This window comes from Brienomyrus brachyistius, chromosome 22 (assembly GCF_023856365.1).
Source record: "Brienomyrus brachyistius isolate T26 chromosome 22, BBRACH_0.4, whole genome shotgun sequence".
Classification (NCBI taxonomy): domain Eukaryota; kingdom Metazoa; phylum Chordata; class Actinopteri; order Osteoglossiformes; family Mormyridae; genus Brienomyrus; species Brienomyrus brachyistius.
Genome location: NC_064554.1, coordinates 18,374,684 through 18,387,731, shown reverse-complemented (window position 1 = coordinate 18,387,731; position 13,048 = coordinate 18,374,684). Strand labels below are relative to the sequence as shown.

Sequence of the window (13,048 nt, the reverse complement as noted above, 5' to 3'; positions counted from 1 at the left end):
AAATGCACGTCCAATGGAAACGTAAAATGTTGAAATTGACTAATGGAGCGTGATGAAAATCTGAAATGACGCTTAATTTTCCGTTTGTGCAGGTGCGAGGGCAGGTACACTGGAATGCTTATTTTCGCATATACCATTTTTTTTCTCCCTTGAGAAAAAAAAAAAACACACACACACACACACACACACACACACACACACACACACACACACACACACACACACACACACACGTGAAGCCCGGGATCAGAGCGCAGGGTTAGCAAATTATGGAGCATTTTCAGTTCCTGCCAGCAAGGGAGTAACTTCGAATTGAACATTGAGGGGTTAAGGTCCCCACCCATTCATCATAACAATATGATTATTATTTTTTTTGGGAGGGGGGTGTATTGGCCGGTTCGGAATATCGGGGGATTACAACCCCCACCCTCCTCCTCCCTATAATTTACGCCCATGTAAGAAAGTATAGTTAGCTATGCGTATTATTTGTAAAGGTCGTTGTGGCCGTGGCACAATAGCAAGTGATGCAGAACTAGTGTGACAAAAGAGACGGTTTTCAGTAAATCCCAGCAGGGAGGAGGCGGAGAACGAGCGGAAAGCCTTTAAAAAAGTGCCACCTCCTTGTTAAATATGACAGCTGGTCATGGTGTTGGGTGACAGTCGACATGCAGATAGAACGGTGATATAACTGACTAAAATATGAACTGCAAAGCTGTGGGCATTTGACACTTTGTCCCCTAACAGATTATCCTGAGCTACAGATCTCCACCAAGTCTGTCAAGATGAAGCTTACGCTAAACGCTTTGGCTATTTTCGTGGCTATCTCCGGTGTTTTGAGTTTCGCCTTTCTTGTCCTTGCTATAGGAACGGATTTTTGGTATATTATCGATACATCCAGACTGGACCGCAACTCTTCACATCTTAGTTCGCATTCGGGGTTATGGAGGACTTGCAACGGTAAGTAAAATGGATTTCGTGAAGACGAATCAACTATTTTCTATTAGGAATTGGATATGTGATGGTTCTAAAATATAAATTCTGTTCTAGCTCAAAACCAATGCTGGCCATTCATAAACCCTTTTGGAAATTCAAACAACTACACGAATTCTGAGAGACAACTTCTTGGTAAGAATCTTTTAAATTCTAACCATAAATGATCACATCGATGTAAAAAGCTGCGCAAATATCGTGCTACAGTAAACTCGACAGGCTGAAATAGCAGACGGTGATTAGTATGGCTTTGAATCGGAAAGACTTAATTATATTGCACTTTTTACATCGACAGGGAACATGCTTAATGCAACTAGTTGCATAACGGCGTGGGAGAGAGTTTGGGGAAGACATAACTTGTTAATTTAAATAAAATTGGGTATTTATTGGGGTATTAATTAAGGCAAATGAACTATTCAGGGTTACACGCCCCCTCTCCGGCTGCTCCCCCACAATATATTATATGTTAAGGACAACATTCGACCGGCACATGGTATATTTAAAGTGGATTTTTTTTTTTTTTTTTTTTTTTTTTTTGTGAAATTGCTGCTAATTTGAACAATTTGAGCTTGTTAGGAAGTGCTCTGCACAAACAAATATCTATCTCCTGTCGTAAAATATTTAAATATTTCTTTCGTAACACAGTTTTACTTGTCACAATTCCTTGGTTTGAATGAATTAAATCTCTTTGTGAGATATTGGAAAATTACCTTGGATTATAGTCTTTTTTTAAGATTAACAATAATGGAACAATAGACGGCACGCACTCCTCATTTCTAGTTGCTGTTACAGTGCCTTCAGGGAACATTGTGTTGTTCGCCTTGAATAACTGATGTCCGAGTTGTAAAGACTTAAGGGCCAAGTTATTGATATCACGTATTCATAGTCAGGCTCTACTTCACCTTAATAAAACTGTCAACAGGGGTGCATAGTTTCAATATTAAACACGCAAACACCACACTGTGCAAAATATCTGCCATAAACAGTTCGCGAGAAGTTGGCCCGGCAGTTGCTATGGTGATTATGCCGTCCATTGAGACGGCGCGAGCTTGCAAATCGATCCCTAAAAAGGGATCGGTGCGGGAACTGAACCTTCAGCTCCATCTGCAAGTATGGCAATGTTGATTATGCTTAAATTTAGATGGTCTTATATGGTATTTCGGCTGATCTAGGTTTTGTCAGTAAGGATTTAAAAGTGAGTATAAATTCACTCCCGCAAAACCTTAAATGCACATAATAACCAGACATATTTACATATGTTCGGTTATTCTTCTGCTAGGTGCATCTAGAACTGATAATAGTGTAGAAATTTTCCAGCCTATATCTGACCCTTAACAGACCTATAGAAACATTTTCCAGTAAGACACCCCAACAACTCTGATCATGCTTATATATATATATGAGACAGATGGATATTTTAACACTTCATAGATTTGATTTGTAACATTAATGTATTGATACAACTGGATACCGAGACAGCTATACTACTTTCCCAAGCCTATAAATCAGCCTGTGGCAGAGGAGCTGTTTAGTAGACCACTTAGCAGGTATTCCTATAAAACAAAACTACGCGCAAAAAACATTAACAAAACAAAAACGTTTTCTACAGCTATATCTGAACGAGTCAGATACGGTACTCCTTTCAAGTACAAAATCTGCACAAATAACAAGAAGGCTGAATCACTTTAATTACATAAACCACTTCCCACGGAAGAATAAAGTACTGCAATACTGAAAAGAAAGATTGTCTTCTGAAATTACCTTACAGTTTCCAGTGATAAAAGAAACCACTTTCGCTTTTATTTTAAATAGGTCTTAATATTTTGAACAGCCTTGCTGTGACAGTAAAGGGAAATTATGTTCTCTTTAACCAGTCATTACATTTATGCATTTTGTATTCTGTACGTTCACCGCAGACAATTTCTGGAGGTCAGATGTAGCAATATGGCCAGAATTACCCCATTCATTCCAAGTGCAGGCCGAATGTATAGTATTTTACATTGCATAGCAGTTATAGGCAAACCATCGTATTTTGGCGACGTCCTGTAAATCAGACTCTTGACCACGGCTCTTTAAACACATATTATACCGCGAATCAAATGATCAAATTACCGCTTTTCACAGAAGTACCCCCACGAAAATGTGTGTTGGGCACTAAATGACAAAATGACCCACATTAGCGGGAGCACACGGGAGAGGATGAGCTTGCTACCCTTTTGTGTGTCAGCCGTGAGGCCACCGTATTTTGGCCGGCAGCGAAACAACGGCGTTAATTATGCATATTCACAATATGCATCCTTATAATAACTCCTCTCATTTTTCGTGTTTCATATTCAAGTCATATTTCTCAGGGAAAACAGTTTTATTATGCACAAAGTCGCCTTCTATTTTGGGACCACCGTAGCAGCTATAAGTCACCTTGGTTTTATGCAAAGAGAACAGTTGGCAGGGGTAATTATATTAATTAACATCCCACGCAGTTGTGGTATTATTGCATGCAACGGTTTACAATAGTTTCTAGCCAATAATTGCACAGACGATAACATAAAGGGAAATGTCACGGGGTTAAGGTTTTAACCTTAAAGCAAAGTATGCGCAAAGAAAACAAATGGGAAACAAAGGCAAGATGTGCCGTTTTTTTGTATACGGAAAGAGCAGCCAGTAAGGAAAGAGTTCACACCCCTGATATACATCTTCAAGGTCTGTCTTAAAAACTGCGACAGCAAATAAAACACACACACACAAAATGACATTATATCATTGGTAACATCTTCATCTCTGAGCAGGAAACATCTGCACATGTCTAATACGATTGTCCAGGCAGACCAGAGACGGTCTGTCACCACTGAAGAAGCAAAAAACCATAAATATAATTTGATTTTTAACATAAATAATAAAAGATTTTCTTATAGGTCTAAAAAGAATTAAAGGTATAAGCCCACATCTACTGACAGCAGAATTCAGTACCGTGCATCTCATTACATCTCATTACTCCTTAGAGGACCTAATAAGGCCGGAATATTGTAGGCACTTATTACCTTGAAGCAATTAAACCACGGATTTCTAAGCAGGCACGCGCGGCCAGCCCGAATGTGCCTGTCCCTTTTGCCCGAACGATCTTTTGCCCGAGTGTCTTGGTCTTCGCTGGTCATTAACGACCACACTAAATTTACTGGGGGACTGCCCCCCCCCCATGCCCCCATGTCCCCGTCAAACTCCCTTGCCTCGAAAACGGCGTTGCTTCTTGTGTTCGGGGTTATTTATTGAATATTGCATGTACGCCAGCATTTCGCTCATATGCCGAAACGTATAAACTTAAGTGGAAGCAATTTCAAATATAAGTAAATGTATCTGATTGTCTGAACTTTTAATGGCAACAGAAGTATCATCTGCAAACGTCTTGTCGAGTCAACATGATCGTAATCAATGCGCCTAACAGACCTATAGCTAACCACTGTAAATCTGACTTTTAGATGTTTAAAGCCGAGAACCAAGGGGGACCTAAAGGTTTTTGTTCTGCAGTTGCCTTCTTCGCCCCACAGGAATGCACGGTACCTTCGTCATCCTACTGCCTTTGAGCCTGATCATGATGGCAGTCGGTGGCATGGTCGGCTTCATCAGCATCCTGGCTCGGGCCCGAGTGATGCTGCTAATTACCGCAGTTTTTCTCCTGTTCGGGGGTAAGCGGATCCTGCCTCTTTGGCAAGGGGGGGGGGGGGGGGTAATGGGATTGGTCTGAGATGGGGGCCCAATTTGACATCCTTTCATCTGGTCCAGAATCTCTAGAGGCTCCGCATCTCTTTAGGGTCGAGTTCTCTCATGACATTTGGGTCTTGAGTGTTAAGTTCTTTAGATGGAGCTTTGCGAGATGTTCAGCTAAGTGAAACTAACTTAAAAAAAAAACCTTAACAAAATTCCTTAGCCTCTACATTGCGAAGCATTGGAAAATGTAAAAAATATACATAAATGTGTATTTTAGCATCTGATAAACAACATCCCCTTGAGAAACTTACACCGTAACAATAAGAACTTTCCTTGTGCAGACTGAAAATAATTAAAATGGTCTGCAAAATAATTATTTAGACCTCTTGTTTGCACTGCAATATCCCAAACCATTTGAATTAATTAAGAGCGACAATGTTTGCAAGACAGGGAGCTCAGTGCTGCGCTGCTGGATGCGCATCGCAGACGTCAGTGCTGAAGCTTCCTTATACGTATCTCACGTAGCTTTTCTCACTTACCTGGGAAATGGCAGCCTTTGACTGCACTTATGTCTGTTAATGGAACAGAACGCATACGCATTCGCCTGTGAATCACTCAAGATGCCCCGAAGGTTTGTGACTTCGAACAGCTTAAGTAAATGCCTTATATATTTACTTACATGCGTTAATGACCATGTGAAAAATTCAGTACTTCCTTCAGGTGATATATGGATTTTTTCAGCACTGAATATAATACCTTGTGTATAATTATAATAATGCAAATAATTAAACAAGTCCAGGTTGTTACCCATAGAACTGCTGTACCCATCTGACTGACTGTGGACCAAAAGGATTGTAGATCCTTTCTGCAGCACATGGAAAGCCTGACCCCCCTCCAAACTCTGCCCCCAGCCCTGGTCACGCTGGCCGGCATCAGCGTCTATGTGGCCTACTCAGCAGCAGCCTTCAAGGAGGCCCTGTGCATCTCCGGCAGGAAGACTCTGGAGGGCCTGGACGTTCACTTTGGCTGGTCTCTGGCCCTGGCCTGGATCTCCTTCATCACTGAGGTCCTCACCGGCGCCGCCCTCCTGGTGGCATCTCGCATCACGACCGTGCTCAGCAGGCAGGAACATGCTATTTGAGTTCGGGACTGATCTTCGAAGAAACTCAACGTCAGTGTCAGCTTCTAGGGCTCGAAAACTGACACACACCTAGAAGACCGTGTCCCCGAACTGGGTCTGGGACTCAAAGACTCTTAGCCTTGATCTGCTTTTGACAGTTCCCAATTCCAAGCTAGCATCCTAACAGTGTGCTCCAGATATTTTTTTCTCCGTCGAGAAAAATGTCTTACTGATGAACTGTTTGATTTGTTGTTGTTGCTTTGTGGAAACACTTAAAAGCTAGAACTAGGGCACAATTTTCATAAAAAAACACTAAGTACAACAACATCAAATGTATTTAGTGCTAGTAATCCAGGAAGTCGCCCTTATTAAAAAAATGTGTCTCTAAGCCACATATTAATCTTAATCTTACCCCAGCTTTGTCCCATCAGCAAAGGTTTAATTACAAGGCTCGAGTTTCCCTTCTGATAATCATTATACCCCAGGTTTTACTGCTATCAGGAAACCTCACAGACGAGAAGGGGCGCCTGCAGGAGGTGTGTTTGAGCTGCATTATCTGAATCCATAAGTATATTTCAGGCAATGTTTGTTTCAGCCTATGAACCATTTTCTGAAAGAAAGAGGATGTCATTTTCCAGTAAAATCGTGTAAAGTCTCCTGTGTCATTTTGTGGATTTAATTTGCAGAAAATAATCAATGTTAATCTCGAGTAAAATGTCACGATGTGTGAAGAACTCTAATAATAACTTTATATACTCGTCCGTCCTCTATCTTTTGTCCTTTTACAAATATACATTGACTGGTTCTAGCCAAAAAAACCTGGCAGCTCTCCTGGTTCAGCGAGTAGAAAGTTACTTCTGTGTTTGTGTGGAAACAGATAAAAACAAACACAGGCCTACTGGCGGGACTCAAATGTGCCAAACGCCAGCAAGGTTGGTATAATTATTAGAAACAAGTACTGCTGGCTGTGGACTGGATAAGCTTTTCCCCACTTAATTACAATCAAGCATGTCACATGATTGATATGCACAATAACCTTCCATATACACTCAGTGACAAAAAAAAAGTGAAGCACCCAGACGGAGTGGTGGAAATCTGCAGGTGGTGAAAGGTCATGTGACTGTATTGCAGTGATTATAATATCTGATCACACGGACAGCAGAGGTGGCAGTATGGGCACACTGCTGGTCCCATGTCAGTAGGGTGTGGCTCCCCACACCATGACGTCATACCCTATGGCTCCCCACACCATGACGTCATACCCTATGGCTCCCCACACCATGACGTCATACCCTATGGCTCCCCACACCATGACGTCATACCCTATGGCTCCCCACACCATGATGTCATACCCTATGGCTCCCCACACCATGACGTCATACCCTATGGCTCCCCACACCATGATGTCATACCCTATAGCTCCCCACACCATGACGTCATACCCTAAAAACATGTATTTTCCTAGTATCTTATTTGGACAACTCAGCGATATTTGTTGGCTGTTGATTAGAATTTTAAAGAGAATTGTATTTCACATGCAACAAGAAATAAGTAGTTTTTAAGGTCACTTCGTAAGGCATGAAAAAAACTGCTCGTCGAAACTCCTCCCTTCTGTCTACAGTAAAGTAAACTAACTGTAAAAACGGCGCATTCACGTTTTCACAGGTTTGTCGAAAGTTTCGCAGTAATTAAATGCATAAAATGATTTAGCCAGTGCCTGTCATCTGACGGCTACTGATAAGTCTAAGTCGTGAGATCCGAAAGTTTACAGTCACTTTGAACTGCCGGACGGGCAGAGCTTATGACCAAAGCGGCTCTTAAGGAGACATTCGCGTTTCCATAGCAAACAAAGTCGTATAGCTCAGTGGTAATTAAGAGCCATCAGGTGCCTGTACCCCTGCAGCAAAACCATCGCTAAGCATAACAATATATTAACTTTCCCCACTTATCGTTATCTATGACGAGCAAGGGCCAACGATTCTCTTGCTCGTTGTCTAAAAGCCGACTCCGGGTAGGTTATAATAGCTTTTATCGTACGTGCTTTATCTAATAATACCGTTACATCACATTGCATAATTGCTATATTAGATCATACCTCCTACAAGTCCCCTGACAGTATCTCAGTGATGAGAGACGATACTAAATCGGCACGTCAGGTGTTGGAGTGGCACCACGGTGGAGGGGACGTTTCACCTCCTTTCAGAGTATGAATATTCACCGCTGTGTCACAGCTTTCTAGTAATATTTTATCATATATTGTATGTTGCGCAGGGGCGGCATGGTGGTGCAGTGGTTAGCACTGTTGCCTCACACCTCTGGGACCCGGGTTCGAGTCTCCGCCTGGGTCACATGTGTGTGGAGTTTGCATGTTCTCCCCGTGTTGTCGTGGGGTTTCCTCCGGGTACTCCGGTTTCCCCCCACAGTCCAAAAACATGCTGAGGCTAATTGGAGTTGCTAAATTGCCCATAGGAGTGCATGCGTGAGTGAATGGTGTGTGAGTGTGCCCTGCGATGGGCTGGCCCCCCATCCTGGGTTGTTCCCTGCCTCGTGCCCATTGCTTCCGGGATAGGCTCCGGACCCCCCGCGACCCAGTAGGATAAGCGGTTTGGAAAATGGATGGATGGATGTATGTTGCGCCTAAAACACAAACATTTGTTTGCGCAAATACAAAGTATCTCATCCCAGCCTGGTAAAGACTCGGTCTCCTTAGGTAATAAAGAGTCTCACGGTGATAACAAGAAACCTGTTGAGAGATCAGAGAGCGAGCAGAGCCTGATCTTAATCCCCTTTCCCCACATCCACGCTGGATGATATTCATGCTGTAAACAGTGAAGGCGACGCTGTTCTTTCAGTGCAGGCACTAGATTTTCCGTAACACTTAATCACGTGCTAACATAAACAGATCTGTCATACTGACACGCGTCTACCTTGGTTTGACGGCTTAATAGAGTCATACAGGCACAGAGTATTTTGAAAAACATATTACATCAACAACCTGCCATTTCATCAAAGGGCAGGGTTTGCTTGCAAAACGCGCATTGCACTTTCAAAACGCAATTCGGTTCGTCAAATAAATGTCAACCGGAAATCATTACATCTTTGATAATGCAAAGGCTGAGAATGTAATTGGATAATTGTAATGCAAAATGCAGCTACATGCATAATACAGGTGGGATTAAACTCCTGCTTAAATACTGTTCACCTGCAATGTACGACCTGCCTCGCTTGTACGTCGCTTTGGGCAAAACGTCTGCTAAATATGCAAATTTAAATATATCTGTACACATTCAGATTCCGATTTTCATTGAGCTCTGGAGGCAACTAAGGGCACCTACAGGTGGATACTGCGCGGCAGGGTAAGCAAGGGACGGTCTTCGTTTAATATTTAACGTTTTCAACATAAACCAATAAATTCCCTAATGAGTAGCTTTGTAGGGCGTTTAAACTCAGATTAATTTACCAAAAAGGTGATTAATACCGAATTCAGATACAGTTGTACGCATATAAATGACTTCAGAAACACAGCTGGGGGTGCCCTGGCCATTAATCCTGGGGAATTAGATTAGATTAAAAATCGCTTCCATTAAAATGCAAATGTTTTCTCTCAAGCATCCTCGCGAAACACGAGAACATAACAGTGTCTAATGTAAAACTTTTGTTTTATTCTTTGATATTATGTTGTATCAGGTAAACTGTCAGCTTGGTTATATACAAACTGCGCACTAAACACAACGGCTGAACCTTCACAGAAGAAAAACCCCTCACATTATATTCCCACAGCTACACGGTCTATGTACAGTCCATGGGTCTGAACACATTCTCAGTGCTGTCTAATCCATCGCCACCTCATTCTCTTTGTCATCCTCCTCCTCTTCCTCTTCCTCCTCGTCATCAAAGTAGCGCTCCTCCGCATCGCGGCTCACGATGTCCAGGTTGTCGTAGTCCGGATTCTCGTCCACCTCGCTGGAATGCAGCGTCACGACATATTAGTCACAGCTGTGTGTCCCGGTGGTCTGGGCTCACCAGCCTGTCCTCAGTCCCTCTGCATTCTCATCTAGTTTCAGCCTGTCAAACTCTCGCCACCTTGCATATATACAGCCTGTTCTCCACCTCATTTGTCTGGAGAATTTCTAATTTTATTGTCTCTTAAAAAAAACCCCCTACACTTTCTCAAAAACTTGCCCACAGACCCTCAAACAGAACTGGACATACAGACAAACATATAAAACGCACGGCTTCTCACCTCACACATACAGGCATTTACACCTGGAATTTTTTATTTCGCTTTTATCACCCAGCCTGCAACCATATAACACTGTCTGGGACTCCGATTCTCCCATGTGTGACCCGCTGACCTGTAGTTGAAGTCCTCATCTTTTCCTTCCAGGAAGCGTTCATGCATCTGACTGACGAACTCCTCCCGGAGCCGGGCCTTCTCCTCTGGGGTGGGCTCCCACTCTGAACCCCCGGCTTCGCAGGTCTCTGTGGGTGCAGGCCGGTAGCATGATGACAATGTGACATCCACCCATCTTCGTCAGGCAGGAGTGAAGGAATACTGCAAATTTTGCTTACTGACTGCTCTGAGATATTCTGGGATGGCTTATGGTAACTCTAAGGCACAAGGCAAAGGGACTAGAAGGTCCTATGCTATAAAGCAGGGGTAGGGAACCTGATCCATGGAGAGCCGGTTTGAGTGCGGGTTTTTGGGATGGCCTCTCAATCAGCCAATAACAGTGGATTCCAAGGACTGGAGTTGAGAATCGCTGCTTTATTATTGGCTGACTGAGAGGTCATCCCAAAAACCCACACTGGCTCTCCATGCATCAGGTTCCCTACCCCTGCTATAAAAGGACGATGGGCACTATGCAACTAAAACAACCTGCAGTCCCCTGTCTGTATAGGTCAAAGGTTGGTAAACCCTGGGTCAAATCGCCCAGCTGCCTTTAAACCACTGATGACCTCAGGATTAGCGGAAAAGGCTAAAGTTAGCGAAAAGGGCTCCCCACCACCTGTGGCCAGTCAGATTATCAAAGTGAAAGCAAATAAGGACAGAGGAAGACAGCTCTCACCATCGTCATCCTCATCATCCTCCTCCTGGGCGCCCTCCTCCTTATCCTGCTGCCACTGCAGGCGGCGCTGGAGCAGCTGTTCCTGGTAGGAGTTGATGAGCAGGTCGGCCAGGCCTCCAGCGCCCTCTGCCAGCAGACCCTGGGAGCGCTCGGCCAGCTCGTCCTCGTTCAGGTACTGACCGATGTATTGCTCATACAGCAGTGGCTCTCGTACCCTCATCTGCTCCTCGCTGAAATACTTGCCCTCTGGGGGGGGGGAGGTGCTGGTGAGAATAGGCAGGTAGCAGGAAAACAGTGCCTATGCTAACACCCAAGCATGTGCCCAATGGTGGAAACTAAAGCAAGCTATCACTCCAAAAAAAATAAAAATTTAAATAAAATACATACTACAAAGCAAGACTGAAATCTAGCATTCAATCTAAACTAAATCTTACCTAAATGATTCTGATGTTTCTTATTCTGATAGTGCCATTACTAGTTCAATAGATTCAGCTCCTTAACAAATAACTAACTGATAATCAGTTTTAAAGGGAATAATGTGCAGTTGAGCACTGAGCCCTTTTGATTGGATAATGATGTGAGCCGGTTGCCTCGGCAACACAGCACATGGCCCTCACCCTGCTGCAGGGCCCTGAGGGCAGCATAGCGGTGGTTCTTCACACTGGTCTTGCTGGCCTGGCAGGACACCCTCCTGCGCACCTCCTCGCCGTAGTACTGGGTGCGGCAGTCGGCACTCAGGTGGGCGAAGGCGCCCAGGTGCTCAGGCTTCAGGTGAGCCTGGTAACGCTCCAGGAAGACCAACGGCTTGGATCGGTACTGCTCCAGCAGGGCTGCCCGCCGCTCCTCAAGCGTCAGGTCAGGCTCCCCGAGCTGCTGGCTCTTCACAGGGCTCGCACTGACCGCCACCGCCTCGATCATGTCGGACAGGGCACTGGGACACTCTTCCTAAAACAGAAGCCAAAGCGTGATGTCACTGCAAGGGACTGCCATGTTGGCATTTACCAAACCAGGAGGTCTCAATGCCACTAACTACCTCTGGCTTAACTGGTCTGATAATTATGCTGCTTCGTACTAGGATTACCCCAGAAGCAGCAGTAAGGTATTTTCTAAATATGTACCTCACGTAAGGATGTCTCCAGTTATAAATATCGAAATTAATGCAGGGCGTTGTGTTCATAAAAATATATGTTTAAATGCACGCAAAGCCCGCCAGGAATTTTAATGACGCCCGAGACAGACGTTACTACCAATTGCACTTTGTATTTATGAGATTTTAATCTTTGTCATATTCTTTGAATTTTTGCGAGGCTGACAAGTGTTTCGAGTCATCAGAAATACGGCGATGAGCATTGCAGTGAGACAGTTACACTGTATGGCTATACTTTATTTTTGTAACATTGTTAAAATGACTTGTTCTTTACCTGTGTAGTCTTCGGTTTTTCATCATCGACCGCCGCTTCACGTGCTGATGGCGATGCGGGGCCCTGTGCTTCGAAACTGGAGCCGCCCGATACCGCCGACCCGGTGCACGGTTCGATTTCACCCCACATGCCTATGATGAGCCATCCACGTTTTATATACAAGTTAAGTTTAGCCTGCAATGTATATAGGCATATTTTATGCAGATGCTTATGTATACATAAAATATGTATAATAATGTACACTGCAGGCAGTTGTACTATAATTTCACATCGATAAATCTTGCCTAGGAAATAACCTGGACAATCTTTGCCACGGCAGACATTCGCCAGCTGTTTAATTACATGAAAATTATTTAAAACACTGTTACCTTTTTTGCTCTAAAGAATGCACTTTCCTTTTTAATCCGAATAAAACATAAATCACAGAATACTCAACCATGTAACTAGATGTAATTAATTATTGCACAGCATTCTCGAAGCTATAATAATTTCTTTACTTGTTAAAGTTAAAACGTCTGAAAATCTTTTCTTGACGGCTGTTTCTACAATGCCATGTTCTCTACTGCACTTGTCCGTCAATATTATCATTCCCCGGCGCACGCTATACGTGGGAGAGTAGTTCCCTCCGTTAACGATTTGTCGTTGTAGGAACGTTTACCGATCGTTGCGCTTAATTTATAGAAATAGTCGATGTTCCCAGTTTTCTTGATGTTCTCTGAACGTTATCCCGCTACTTCGACTACTAC

The 13,048-nt window shown here is 43.5% G+C and overlaps 2 protein-coding genes across 5 annotated transcripts; one reads left to right on the top strand and one right to left on the bottom strand.

Annotated features, from left to right (window-relative positions):
* Positions 1–416: 416 nt before the first annotated feature.
* On the top strand, positions 417–6,573 carry LOC125718352 (transmembrane protein 114). The gene is made up of 4 exons (XM_048992156.1): positions 417–957; positions 1,048–1,125; positions 4,533–4,670; positions 5,604–6,573. The coding sequence occupies exons 1-4, from the start codon at positions 783–785 to the stop codon at positions 5,831–5,833; spliced, it is 621 nt and encodes a 206-aa protein (XP_048848113.1). The 5' UTR covers positions 417–782; the 3' UTR covers positions 5,834–6,573.
* A 2,881-nt stretch (positions 6,574–9,454) lies between these two features.
* ccdc97 (coiled-coil domain containing 97) lies at positions 9,455–12,901 on the bottom strand. Of its 4 annotated transcripts, none has more exons than XM_048992149.1 (6): positions 12,671–12,901; positions 12,303–12,476; positions 11,499–11,826; positions 10,882–11,127; positions 10,168–10,294; positions 9,455–9,775 (listed from the first exon to the last, which is right to left on the bottom strand). In XM_048992149.1, exons 2-6 carry the CDS (start codon positions 12,429–12,431, stop codon positions 9,643–9,645), a joined length of 963 nt encoding a protein of 320 aa, XP_048848106.1. In that variant the 5' UTR covers positions 12,432–12,476; positions 12,671–12,901; the 3' UTR covers positions 9,455–9,642. The 4 variants fall into 4 exon arrangements, with proteins under 4 accessions (XP_048848106.1, XP_048848105.1, XP_048848104.1 ...); XM_048992148.1 differs by having other exon boundaries at positions 12,303–12,433; XM_048992147.1 differs by having other exon boundaries at positions 12,303–12,433; positions 12,800–12,885.
* Positions 12,902–13,048: the final 147 nt, after the last annotated feature.